Source organism: Rhincodon typus, chromosome 8, assembly GCF_021869965.1.
Source record: "Rhincodon typus isolate 14 chromosome 8, sRhiTyp1.1, whole genome shotgun sequence".
In the NCBI taxonomy this organism is placed as follows: Eukaryota; Metazoa; Chordata; class Chondrichthyes; order Orectolobiformes; family Rhincodontidae; genus Rhincodon; species Rhincodon typus.
Genome location: NC_063339.1, coordinates 14,842,532 through 14,856,587, shown reverse-complemented (window position 1 = coordinate 14,856,587; position 14,056 = coordinate 14,842,532). Strand labels below are relative to the sequence as shown.

Here is a 14,056-nt window from a genome sequence, read left to right as displayed (position 1 = left end):
GTCTCGGTGTTTTTTTTTTAAATTCATTCTCAGAATGTGGGTTAGGCCCGCATTTATTGCCCATCTCTAACTGGCCAGAAGGCAGGCCACTTCACTGTGGGTTTGGAGTCACAAGTAGGCCAGACCAGGTCCGGATGGCAGTTTCCTGCCTTAAAGGGTATTAGTGAACCAGATGGGTTTTTCTGACAATTGACAATGGATTAATGATAATCATTATGCCCTTCATTCCAGATTTTTTAAACTGATTTCAAATTCCACCATCTGCTATGATGGGATTTGACACTGTATCCTCAGGGCATTACCTCTGGAATTATACTTTTGTGATTATACCACTAGGCCAATGTCTCTCCTACTGGTTTGCAGTGCAGCGTGATGCAAACAGTTGGGTTCAATTTCCCACACCTGCTAAGGTTAACATGAAAGACCCTCCTTCTCAACTTCTCCTGTTGCCAAAGGTGTGATGAGCCCCTCCAAGTTAAATCACCACTAGTCACCTCCTTCTCATGACAGAGTAGCTTATGGTCCAATGGGACAGTGGTGGTATTACCTTTACAGCTGTTTGAACATGATTTGGGAGGTTTGGTGCTGCATTTGGCTGCCACTGCAAACTGACATGCCACAAAGCAGAAACACTTCCTCATCACACTAACCTTTAATTTACATTATGACATTTTAATTCAGGTCTAATGCTTACCTATCCTCGCGCCCAAATCGCTCACGCTCAAATCCTTCCCTCTCGTAATCTCCCACTGACCTGTCCCTGTATAGGTCACGCTCTCTATCATAGTCTCTCCGATCCAAGAATGGATCTCTTCTTTCCAAAAATGACTCTCGCTCCCCATAACGATCTCGAGGACCTAGAGAATCTAAATGGGAGAACATCACTTTTCTGTGAAATCTAAAGACCATTTGACCATTTATTTTTAGTGAATTCCTCAAGTTGTTTTTAGTCAAACTGGCGACTGATGACATCACTGGGACAAATGGCAAGAAGTAATAAGCTTGCCTGCATGAAAGGAGATGAACATTACTTAAACACTGCTTATAGTTATGGTAATGTTAAAAACATCAGCAAATGTTACCATGATTATGACTACTTAAAGTGGAAGAAACTTCTGAGCAACTGTTAGTAGTAGATAGTACTTAATCAGAGGATCCTTTCACATAGTCAGTGAAAAGGTTATAATTTTTGAAAACCTATTTGCTCACAGGGCTTCTCAGAGAACATTTTCTTTTAGGGCCAACTAACTGGAGTTACACACACATAAGTGCCAATCAGTACTCAAAACACTGCAAAACAAATGCACCCTGGCCCATCATCATCAGTGAAGAAACAGTCACATCACAAGGGTAGTCTCAAAATAGCACCATTTCTATTTTGTTTGCTCTTGTCTGGTACCAATTACTAAATAGATGAATATTAGGAACCAAAATGCTACTGGTTTACTCTTGTAACTTGAATTATGCTAGACAACATTTTAAAGAGCCACGGTCATTATGACATTGAAGGAAAACACATAAGACTACGAAAGAACTAGAAAACCATTCCCTTTCTAGAAAACTCAATTCTATTTTCTTTCCATCCAACAAAAACTACTTGCCTCTTTTCCAAACGCTAATGTCACTCTTGTAATAGATATTTGAGAATTAAATGAAAAGGAAAATGTAACGCTAAATGTACCCAAAAAAACTGATTCATGAGTAATTCTTTTTCAAAATGAAATTTTTCAAAATGAAACTTTAAAAATCTAATCACTAAATTAGAATGGATAATTACTCTTGTACTTCATTACTTGTAAAATGCTTTGGGAGTTATGAAGTCATGACAGGTACCGCATAATTGCAGTTTGTACTACCTTTATCATACATCCGTTCTCGCATTGGCTCAGGACCGAGTGAAACTCGTTCTCCATAAGGGATCTGCTCAATTCTTCCGCCTCCTACCTCTGAAAATAGAATATCACTTTTTAAAAACTTAGCTTAAAAGTAAACTCTTAGTAAATGAAATCCACAGCACCAAAATTTGGAACCAAGAGTTTTGTAACCTTTCATTTCATCAGGTCTCCACACATCTGCACCATCTCATCACAGCAGCTAGTAAAGCTGAACTTTGTTGAACTGGCGGAATATTATAGTACCAATTTTTTTTTGATGGAAGAACCGTCAAAAACAACTTTAAACCACAAATCAAACTAGTGGCATTCTCTAAATTGACCAGAAAGCCGTGATTAATATAAATCAGGAAATTGCTGTTGTATGCAACATGGGTAAGACAGTTATAATGGGTGACTTCAATGTAGAAAGACTAGGTTAACCAAATCAGCACACACGCTGTAAAGGATGAATTCCTGGAGTGCACATAAGAAGTGTTTCTGGAGCAATGTGTTGAGGAACCAACTATGGATCAAGTTATTTTGTGCAAAAAGAAAAGGTTAATTAATAATCTAGCTAAAAAGAAGTTTGTGGGAAATAGTCACCATACTTAGGCATGATTGTTCAATTGTTTGAAGAGCCTATTATATAAAAAGTTGAATGTGAGCTTGAATCTCAGCTCGGTCTTTATTCTTACCTCCAACAGAAAGCTTTAAACTCATCTACAAATGGTTGAAGTGCCAGCAGGTCCCGTGTAAATTTGGCACATGTCCCACAATTATTTAGAAGGGGTGCAAGTATAGGCTAAATGATTATTTGTCATAGTCTGACGATGGTGGTGGGCAAATGATTACATCTAATTCTAAAAGGCAGAATGAATTGTCACTTAGAAAGGCACGAATTAATCAAGGATTGTTAGCATGATCTTCTGAAAGGAAGGCCGTATCTTACTGACATCATTAATCTTTTAAGAAATTAACAAGAAAAACTGTTCAAAGTAGCGATGAACTCAGTCAGGTGAATGACATTGGTGGTTGATGGAGTTTGTTCAGGCCTCTTTTCAAGGAAGTAGTGGGTAGAGAGCCTTAAAACCGTCTTGATGGAGGTGGATGTGTAGAGGGATTATACATCCATGGTGAAAAGATGATAGCTAGGGCCAGAAAACCGTTACTGTGGAACCAACAAAAAATCAGAAGACTAACAAATGTAAATGTGAAGAGACTTAACAAGATGGAAGAAAAATAGAATCAAGATAGGGCAAAATGCTTTTGGGGTCTGGAACAGGCTGAAATGCTGGGTCTGCCAGGGCAGCCCTGTTTGTGCAAAAAGTATAAAAACTATTTTGTAATCTCCTTCAGTAATGAAGAGTCATATTGAACTCGGAACATTAACTGAATAATCAGGTCAGATTTATAACATTATACAGAATACACATGAAGTAAGTTGATTGATTAATTTTATTGTCACGTGTACTGAAACACAGTGAAAAGCTTTGTTTATAAGCGGCACAGGCAGATCACAGTAAGCAAAGGATGTACAGATCAAAAAGTCTTCGAGGCATACAGGTTACATTATTTGAGGCTACAGTCCATTCGTCAGTCTGATAACGGCTGAAAAGAAATTTCTGAACCTGCTCGTGTGCGCGCTCAGGCTTCTGTATCTCCTGCCTGACGGAAGAGATTGTAGGAGGTCATTACCAGGGTGCGATGGGTCTTTGATGACATTGCCGAGGAAAGGCAGCCAACGAGCCTTGTAAATAGATTCCATGGAAGGAAGGTTGGCTTCTGTGATGATCTGGGCTGTGCACACAACCTTCTGTAGTTTGTTCCAGTCCTGGGCAGAGCAGTTGCCATAGCAGGCTGTTATGCACCTGGACAGTATGCTTTCAATGATCCATCAGCAGAATGTTGGTGAAGGACCTTATGGACATACCAAATTTCCTGAGGAAGAAGAGGCGTTGCTGTGCCTTCTCGATAGTCTCATCTACGAGGGAAGTCCAAGACTGGCTGTCTGTCGGTTATCGTCACTCAGAGGAACTTCATGCTCTTCACCCTCTCACTCTCAGTTCCGTTGATGAGAAAGGGGGCCTGTTCTCCTTCCCTCTTTCTGAAGTCGATGATCAGTTCTTCAGTTTTGCTGATTTTGAGAGACATATTGTTTTCATTACACCATGTCACCAAGCCCTCTATCTCCCTTCCGTATTTTGACTCGTTGTTGTCAGATATCCGTCCCATTTTTATCAGTGGTTTTATCAGTGAACTTGTAGATGGCATTCATTCGAAATTTGGCAACATAGTCGTAGGTGTATAGGGAGTACAGTAGGGGGCTGAGCACACATCCTTGGGGGGCCCCAGTGCCGAGTGTTATTGTGGAGGAGGTGCAGTTGCCTCTCCTCACTGATTGTGGCCGATGGGTCAGAAAGCTGAGGATCCAACTGTAGACAGCGGAGCCGAGACCAAGGTCTCACAGTTTTGGGGCACCATTATGAAGACCAGAAAATTGCTGGAACTGCTGCGTTTTGGGTAACTTCTCAAATAAGCAAAGATATACTATATTGGACAAAAACAGAAATCGCTGGAAAAGCTCAGCAAGTCTGGCACATCTGTGAAGAAAAATTAGAGTTAACATTTTGGGTCTGGTGACCCTTCCTCAGAACAGAAGCTGCTATATTGAAGCTGCAAGCAAATGCTGATATGTACAGCTCCAATGCAACATTTCCAAAGTAGTAGCTACAAACTAACTTGTGTAACTGCAATATGGCAGCTTCCAATCTTATATATTCAAATAACAATAGCAATTCCAAAAAATAGAAACCAGATGGTACAAGAAGCACAAACTCAATCAAACCACAGTCACACTTCGAGTAACTACTACATCAGCATACATCTATCATTTCAGCCATGAATGGTGCGTGACATAAACTTTTGAAAAGGAACGAATAAAAATCCCTCATTTCCCTGAGCAAACGATGTGTGAATACAGACAGATAATCTGCTCCTTGTGCATCCAAGCTTCAAACTGGAAGCAATTGTTATTTCTCAACTCAATGATTCCAATGCTCTCTTAGCAGGCCTCTCATAACACACCCCGTATATGTACATTTAAAACATGCTGCTCGCATCCTCATTTAAACCTAGTGCTGTGCTTTGATAATGCTATTTTTGCTGATTCAACACTGGCACCCAGTCCAGCAGCAGCTGAACTTTAAAATTTTCAGCCTCATTTTCCAATCTCTCCACTGTATTAACCCTCCGAATCTCTATAACCTGTTCCAATCCCATAACCTCAGGTCTCTGTGCTCCTAGAATGCTATCCTCTGCTTATCCTTGTATTTTAAATGTCCACGAGTGACAGCCAATCTTACAGCTGCCCGAGTGAGAGTCTTTAGAATTCTCATGCTAAACCTCTCTGCCTTTTCTGAAGGCATTCCTCATCATCTACCTTGTTGACCAAGATTTTTTTATCTGTTCAAATAACACATGCAAGCTTGGTAACAAATCTAGTCTCAAGTTCATGCCTGTGAAGCATGTTCCGATTTTTAACAATATTTTAGTCCCATAGTAAATGCTGATGTTGATTTCACACTCACCACGCCCGTGTCCATAATCAACAGTTTTCTGAATAGGTGGTTGTTTGTTCAGTGAATTGGTAGAGACAGGCGAAGGTTCACTGTAAGCATAATTGGAATCAGGATTTTTGGGTTCAGTTCCTGAGTCCCACAAACCATGGAACGTATCTGTGTCCCAACGCTCGGACTGGATGGGATTTTCAGGTGGTACAGGGCCAAGTAAGGAGCTTTCATTGCTTGACATATCCTACAACAGCAATAAGAAGGTGGTGATGAGGTGGACAGAGGACAATTGCTCATCATTAATAATATCAAAACGACATAATAGAACATAATGTTTATTGACCCTTGACCAAGGTAAATTACGTAAAGTGCCTCGCTATAATACAAAGTAGGGAAAAAGTGGAGGGTTTATCACTCAAGACCGATACTGAATTGGCAGCTACCAGGTCACTTGCTCAAATTCTACTGATAAATTTGGTCATTTGCAGCATGGCACCAGAAAAACATTGACACAAAAGCTATCAGACAATTGTGAAAGTTCAGTTAGTTCATTAACAACCTCCATGTTTAGGAACCAACCATTCTTACTAAGTCTGATTTAACTTTAGTTCAAAATGGTAGACCTTTCATTTATCAGTGCACAAATGAATATAGAACAGCATGCTAAGAGATCATCAAGTCTTCCTTTCTCAAACCAAAAAAAGGACAAAGATTACACAGAATGTACCATAATGTATGGAATATGATTTGCATTTCAACGATGGTCTTGTACAGCTGTCTATGAACCATGTCTGTGAGGTTACTGAAGATAACAAAATGATATGCAATTCAATTTCCCAATATGGTGCAGAAAAATCTATTTGTGTAAATATTAGTCAATTAAATATGGTACTATACAGTTCTATTTCCTTACCTTGTAAAAGTCTTGACCAGTTTTAGTATTCTGATAATCTTGCATTACAGGAGGAATTCCTGTTGAATCAGTTTTACTCGGAAGAAGAGGTACTCTCTCAATCTCTTGCAGCTCACTGAAATTGTCACAAGCAGCAAAGTTAAAAGAATGTATAACTCTGGTGAAGGAGACAATGATATTACTGACAGACTCTGGAAAATAGATTATCATAATCTAGTGTGCCTGACGCGATGCTTGATCCTTTAATAAAGGAATACTCATGCAACATGATTGTATGAGAACACCTATACAGTTTTAGGTACATTAAGAACAGGAGATAGAACACATCTTTTGACTTCTGATTGCATTTCCTCTTAACTATTGTCCTAGGTGCATCTGGTCCAAGATTATCTTAATTTCAATGTTCCTGATACCATTTAAGGAAAGCTCAAATATCCAATCAATTAATTGTTCTAAAAGATCAAAGGCAATTAAAGTGGAATATAAAAGAAGGCAAACACTTGTTATTTTTCAGTCTTTAGTGACTTAGGCACTGCTCTTTTCCTCTCTGCCAACTCATATCTTTCTCTTTCCCCTTAAAAATTCTCTCAATCCACCCATTCAAATAAACCTTCTCTCAGTCCTTCCTAATTTCTAAGCATTCTGTTTTTCTTATTATTTCTTTGTAAAGCTAGAAACCTGATTTTTAAAAGCAGCAAATTGAAGGGAAATATCCATGTTTATGGTGTTCTTGTGGGAATGCTGCCCTTTTAGGTAGAAGTTTTGTACTCAGAAGATGCCACCAGAAGCCTCAGCAAATTGTAACACTGCGTTTCATCAATGGTATGGATTACATTGTTGGTGGGGTTGAGGGGAAGTGAACTTTTATGATGATAGATGGGATACAAATCAAGTTGTTTTCTTCTGAATAATGTCAAGTTTTGGGAATGTTATTGAACCTGCATTCATCCAGGCAAGTGCAGAACATTATGTCAGACTCCTGAGGAGCTTTGTTGATATTGAGAGTGAGTGTGAGAGTGCGTGTGTGGGCAGGGTTGCATGGATGGGGAGTGTGTGGTTGCTGTGTGTCTGCTCCAGGTAACTTTTTTATACAACAATAAATAGCCAGGAATTTCCCCAGCAACTCAGTAATTGTAATGGTATTAAATATCAAGGGAATGTAGTTAGATTCTCTTTAGCTGGAGTTAGTAATTGATCGACCGAACTTCCAGACAGATGTGGCAGAGTAGGAAGCTCCAGCCAGAGCTCCTCTGCTCCGCCCATTCTTTTTCTTCTTGATCTCCCTCTCTTGGCCTCAGACACCTGGGCCCAGCTTCCGAAACGGGGTCGGTGGAGATTCCAACAGCCAGAATGAGGATGCCGGCAACCAGGACCTGAAGCAGGGACGGCAGCAACCCAAACTGGGGACGCAGACAACCAGCGGCCCAGTGCAGAGGGTGGTGGTGGCGGCAGCCTGATGCAGGAGCAGGGGTAGCGGAGCGTGGCTGCAGTGACTGAAGTGGAAACACCAGTGACCAGCGGCCCAGTACGGACGTGGTAGCCTCCGTGTTTCTCTGCTGTGGACAGCCTTTGGAGAGAGACCGTGATGTCTGTCTTTTTAACTTTGCTTCTTGTTTTCTGAACTATGGTTGTACTGTGTATAGCAGTAATGTAACTTTTTATTCTTAAACACTTCTCTGTTCTGTAACTGAGGGTTGTACCTAGGTATCTTTGTACTTAAGATGGTGCTGCAAGTGGTGAATTATAAACTTTTCACTGTACTCATTTCAGTACATGTGACAATAAAGCTAATTCAATTCAATTGGATTTGCCATTCATTAACCCAAGACCAGATGTTGCTCAGGTCTTGCTGTATGTATGCACTACCTGCTTCGATATCTGAGGAGCTGGGAATTCAACTGAACTCTGTTAAACTCAACATCTAACCTTATGATGGAAGGAAGAACATTTATGAAGCAGTTGAAGGTGAATGGGCCTCTGATACTAACCAGAGATTTTCTGGAAAAGCACCGTTTAACTGAGATGATTGGCCTCAAACAACTACAAACATCGTCCTGTGTGCTAGCTAGCCATCCCTCCAATTGCCACTGACTCCAAATTTGCCATATTTCGTCAAATGCAGTTTTGACGCCACCTCTAGAATTTAATGATTCTGTCCATGTTTGGATCCGGGGGCTGGAGCTAAGTGGACCATTCAGAATCTAAACGGAGTATCAATAATCAGATTGTTGGTGAGTAATTGTCATTTAACAGTCAACATGTTGCTCACTTTGACATGGATTAATGATGGGGATGGTGATAATCAGCAGAATGAATTTGTTGTGCTTTTGGTTGACCAGTCATACACGAATAACTTTTCACTTTGTTAGGCAGATGCCAGTGTTGTACCTGTACTGGACAGTTTAACTAGGATAAAGAACTGTGGTGGGCACTGGAATACTCGAGGCAGGATGTTGTTAGGGTAGGTGATGGTCTAGTGGTATTATTACTGGACTGTTAATCCAGAGACTCAGATAAAGTTCTGGGGACCCGGGTTCAAAACCCACCATGGCAGATGGTGGAAATTGAATTTAATAAAAGATCTGGAATTAAGAGTCTAATGATGATCATAAAAATCCACTGCTGATTGTCGGGAAAAACCCATCTGGTTCACTGATGTTCTTTAGGGAAGGAAACAGCCATCCTTACCTGGTCTGGCCTACATGTGACTCCAGACCTACAGCAATGTGGTTGACTCTTAACTGCCCTCTGGGCAATTAAGGATGGGATCATAACGCTTTGCTGCATCTAATGTATTCAATCATGTCTCAATATCACAGAGTGAACTGCATCGGTTGAAGACTGGCATGCATGATCCTGATGACCTTTGGAGGAGTCAGAATTGGATCATCCACTCAGCATTTGTCAGTCATGAACTGGGCTCTGCCACCATTGAGATGGGAACATTTATACAGCCTATTCCCCCTGTCAATTATTTAACTGCCCACCATCACCGTTCATAACTGGATGCAACATGAATGGAGAGCTTCAGCCTATAATGGGATTGCTTAGCATCCATTTCTTGTTCACACATGGTCCGTGTTGTTGGTTCCACCAGGTTGATGCCTCATTTTTTTGTAAGTATGGTGCTGTTTCTGGTATGCTTCTAACAAATCTGAATAACCAGGGTTCGTCTTCTGGATTCATGGTAATGGCAGAATGAGATTCTTGCCAGGGAATGAGGTTAGATTACGGAGGGACACAATTCTGTTCCTGCCGATAGCTTCTGTAAAACCGTCAAAATGCAAGGTCTATTCTGAACATAATTTATATTGTGCAGCGGTAGTTTCAGACTAAAATGGTGAGGTATTACATTTCCACAAGAAAGTGGTCACTCCTACTAGCATTGAAATAATGCTAGGCTCACTCTGGCAACTACACCTTTCATGATTAGGCCACCTTGGCCAGTAGTGGAGCTACAGAGCTTATTCTTGGGGTTGGGTATTGAAGTCTCCACCCAGAGTATATTCTGTGCTCTTGCTAACTTCAGTGGTTCTTCTAAAAGATCTGGAGTATAGAAGTGTACTGACTCTGTACTTAATGGGGAGAGCAGTTAGTGATAATCAATAGGACATTTTCTTCCTCACATTTGGACTGATGCCATTGACTCTGTATGACTGCATGACATCACTCCTTCCCAAGAGTATAGGCCTATGCAGCCACCTGCCAATGGGACAGAACATACCCAGAAATGATAATGTTAGGGTCCAGGAGATTAGCTGAAAGTCAAACTCTCAGAATCATATCTTCATCAGGTTGATGATGGATTTATCTCCCAATGTTGGCACAAATTTCTACATGTAGAACTTTGTAGGATTAACTGAAGATGGGTGTTTCTTTGTCAGATGCTTAGGGTAATGCTAGGTGATCTGTCCAGCTTTATTTTCTTAAACAAATTTCTGAAGTAGTTTGATATAATTGAGTGGCTTGTTGGATCATTTTAGAGAACAGTTTAGAGTCAACAAAATTAATGGGGATCTGGAGTCACATATGAGCCACATCTGGCAGCAGATTTCTTTTCCAAAAAGATGTTCATGAACCAAACAGATTTTGCATTCATCGGGTAGTTTTGTGGCCATATTGCTGCTATTAGCTTTATGTGTATTATTTAATTCATTGAGTTAAAATTCTCCAGCTACTAGAGCAATTCCAATATCTTCAGACCATCAGTCCGGGCTTCTGGATTACTAGTCCAGTAAACAATGCTAATGTTGCACTTTATAAAGAGCCCTAAGTAAATATAAGTCATGTCTTGCATCACTTTCTGAAAATCTATTTTGATTACTCAAAGTATCAGAATAATTTCCCTTGTACTGACTTGTGTTGAAACTAACCCTAAACTACAAAGGCAAATTTGAGGGAATGACTAAAATAATGGATGAGGTAGACAATTAAATAATTAACTTCAAGTTGAAAATCCCATTTGATATTGCTCCACATGTGAATTTGGTGATTTATGAAATTACAGAAAACAGCTCAAAAATTGATTTGGTAGAAGACAAATGAGAACTTGATCAATTTATGTCAAACCACTGTAAAATTCTTGTCAGCAAGAGAAACAAATACTAACATGTAATTTAAAAGCTTTCGATAAGTAATTCTCTTAACCGATCTATCTTCCCCACCCACCCCAGAATTTCCTGTCTTCTCCTCAAGATACTGCTTCTGCTGGAATGTGGTTCCCAAATTAATTACCAAGTACTCTCTCAATGTGTACAGTAAACATCACTAGGCTAATTAATTTCATTAACAGCAAACATAGATTATATCCTCAATAGATCTTTCCATCTGCACACTTACTAACAAGACCTTTCTTCTTCCCTCACAAACCCGGAGTATTAAAATGGATAAAAAAAACACACCATTCTGGCTTGGACTACACTGGCTCAGTTGTGATGGGAAATGAGCTAAGAGCTTGACCTTTTCTCAATGGCTTCTATTACCCGACTACATTATATAACGATATATAGAAATCTATGTACTATACAAAAAATGCCACTTACCGTAATAATTTCAGTTCCTGCGCTGCTTTCAAGATGATTTCATGTTCTCTTTCTGACAATGCAACTATATTTTGTTCACCGGGTGTTTGGTCTACCATAGGCTTTTCAGAGAAAGGCACTGGTGGCTGTTCAGGTGGAACAGGTGCACGAACAGGACCAGTCTGTGACGGCATCTCTCGCAAATTGTCAAAGGGTAACCGCCTGTTGTCTGTATCTGTATATCTTCTTTCATCCATCTGTTCTCTCTGCCATCCAAGCCTTTCTGGAGGATAATCACGTTCATCCCTCCTCCAGTCTGGCCTCTCTGCATAGTCTGGACCCCACATCTCCCGTTCTTGTTCATGATGGTAGCCCCGTTCCTTTTCATCCCTCCAAGACTCCTCTCTCCATCTATCTGGCCGTGGGTGTAAAGGAGAACCACGAAGGTCCCATTCTTCCCGTTGTCTGTGGAAGTATTCTCTATCATGTTCATTGTCTCTGCTAAACCCATGTTCACGTGACCTTCCACTCCTGTCAAATTCTCTGTCAAAGCCTCTGTCAAACACTTCAATTTGATGGGGAGCTCGAATTTCCCTTCTGTCTAAAATTTCATGAGGCAGAGGTGGTCGCCGAAGAAGTGAGCACTCCTCTCGTCTAAATGGATCCCTTTCATCCCAAAAGTCTGAACCAGTGTCAGTCCAATTTCCCCTTTCCCAAGACAGAGTTCTCTCTCTTTCAAAAGCTGAACCTCCCCTTGTTCCAGAGAAATGATCATCCAAAGGTCTACCTTCCTCCTGATGCCAATGTCCCTGTACTTCCATCCTGTGATGTAGCAATGGCCTTATTTCTGGGCCATTTTTATTACTATCAACATCATTTTTGCGGATAGAGGAATAATCTTTGCCAACGTGTTGCCGATGCTCTGGGCCTTTTGCTCGGTCATTACTTGGATGCAATGGTACAGATTCAAACCTTTTATTGGCGTCTACATTTTTTGGCTCTGATTTCTCAGATACAGCCTTTGCAGCAGATGATGAGTTGGAAGGCAGTGTTTTAGATGCACTTTGCACAACTGGATCTTTCTGGTCCTGAGTGATAGTTACTGAAGAAGTTGCTGACTCAGAACTATCTTTTCTCTTCTGAATTTCATGTGATTTAGATAAATCAACATTTTTTTTCAAATCTTTAGTTCCAGATGAATCTGAATTTTTATGACCTGTAGCAGCCAATGGTGTATGGGAAAGACTTTTTTCATCTTTATGTTCCACTGAAGCTGGTGATACTTTATCAGTATTTTGTTTTACATCTTTGCCTACAGCTGCTGTCTCTTGCTCCTGGACTCCAGCGTGTTTTGTTTGATCCTCAACTTGTTCTAATGATGGATGAGAAGACTGGGGCACTTTTAAACTTTGTCCGATTTGTTCAGTTGTAACCTGAAGGCCTTTGGGTCTTGGACCAGACACACAAGGTCCAGTGGGGAAATGCCCACGGGGCCCAGTTAATCTTGGCCCCTTCGGGCTGTCAAACTGTGAACCATGAAACTTTGCACCAGAGGCTTCAAGATGTTGCCCTTGTCCCTGGCTTTCAAGGGACTGTTCTGGTCCCTGGCCTTCAAGATGCTGCCCTTGACCTGGATGCTCAAACCACTGGGCTGCACCAGGACCTTCAAAGGACTGGCCCTGGGCATCAAAATGTGATGATGTACCATAACCATCAAAACGTTGCCCATGACCAGCTGAGTGGCCTTCAAAACGAGCCCCCGGATGCAGGCTATCAAAGCGGCCACCTCGTTCCTGGCCTTCAAAACGGGCCATTGAACCCTGTTCTTCAAAGTGCCTTCCTTGATTTGGCCCCTCAAAATGAGGTCCAGGGCCTTGGCCCTCAAAATGCCCTCCAGGACCTTGGCCTTCAAAGTGAATACCAGGGCCCCGGCCCTCAAAATGATTGATTGGAGTCTTGCCCTCAAAGCGACCTTCCCGGCCCTGGCCCTCAAAGCGGCCTCCCCGACCGGGGCCCTCAAAATGACCCCCTCGGCCCAGGCCATCAAAGCGACCCCCGCGGCCCTGGCCCTCAAAGCGACCCCCGCGGCCGGGGCCCTCAAAGTGACCCCCGCGGCCAGGGTCCTCAAAGCGGCCCCCGCGGCCAGGGTCCTCAAAGCGGCCCCCGGGGCCCTGGCCCCCAAAGCGACCCCCGGGGCCCTGGCCCCCAAAGCGATCCCCGGGGCCCTGGCCCCCAAAGCGATCCCCGAGGCCTTGCCCCCCAAAGCGATCCCCGGGGCCCTGGCCCCCAAAATGATCCTCGGGGCCCTTGCCTCCAAAGCGATCCCCGGGACCCTGGCCCTCAAAGTGACCTTCGGGACCCTGGCCCTCAAAGCGATTCCTGGGTCCTTGACCCTCAAAGCAATTCCCGTGTCCAGGGCCCTCAAAGCGGCCCCGGTGTCCTGGACCATCAAAGGGTCCTCCGGGTCCGGGTCCCTCAAAGTGACTCTCGGGGCCTGGGACTTCAAAGCGACCACCTGGGCCTGGGCCCTCAAAGCGACCTCTGTGCCCTGTGCCATCAAAGCGACCAGTGGGTCCCTGGCCATCAAAGCGATTACTCCCTTGGCCGTCAAAGCGATTACTCCCCTGGCCCTCAAAGCGATTACTCCCCTGGCCGCCAAAGCGATTACTCCCCTGGCCG

At 42.4% G+C, this 14,056-nt stretch overlaps 1 protein-coding gene across 1 annotated transcript in view; it reads right to left on the bottom strand.

Annotated features, from left to right (window-relative positions):
• The window catches only part of ylpm1 (YLP motif containing 1), a 117,766-nt gene that overhangs the window by 52,934 nt on the left and 50,776 nt on the right, over positions 1 to 14,056 (bottom strand). Inside the window, exons 7-11 of the mRNA XM_048599915.1 lie at positions 11,399 to 14,049; positions 6,357 to 6,471; positions 5,462 to 5,687; positions 1,857 to 1,946; positions 695 to 866 (exon numbers count right to left, since the gene is read on the bottom strand). Of these exons, the coding sequence (XP_048455872.1) occupies positions 695 to 866; positions 1,857 to 1,946; positions 5,462 to 5,687; positions 6,357 to 6,471; positions 11,399 to 14,049 (3,254 nt within the window). The remainder of the gene's footprint in view (positions 1 to 694; positions 867 to 1,856; positions 1,947 to 5,461; positions 5,688 to 6,356; positions 6,472 to 11,398; positions 14,050 to 14,056) is intronic.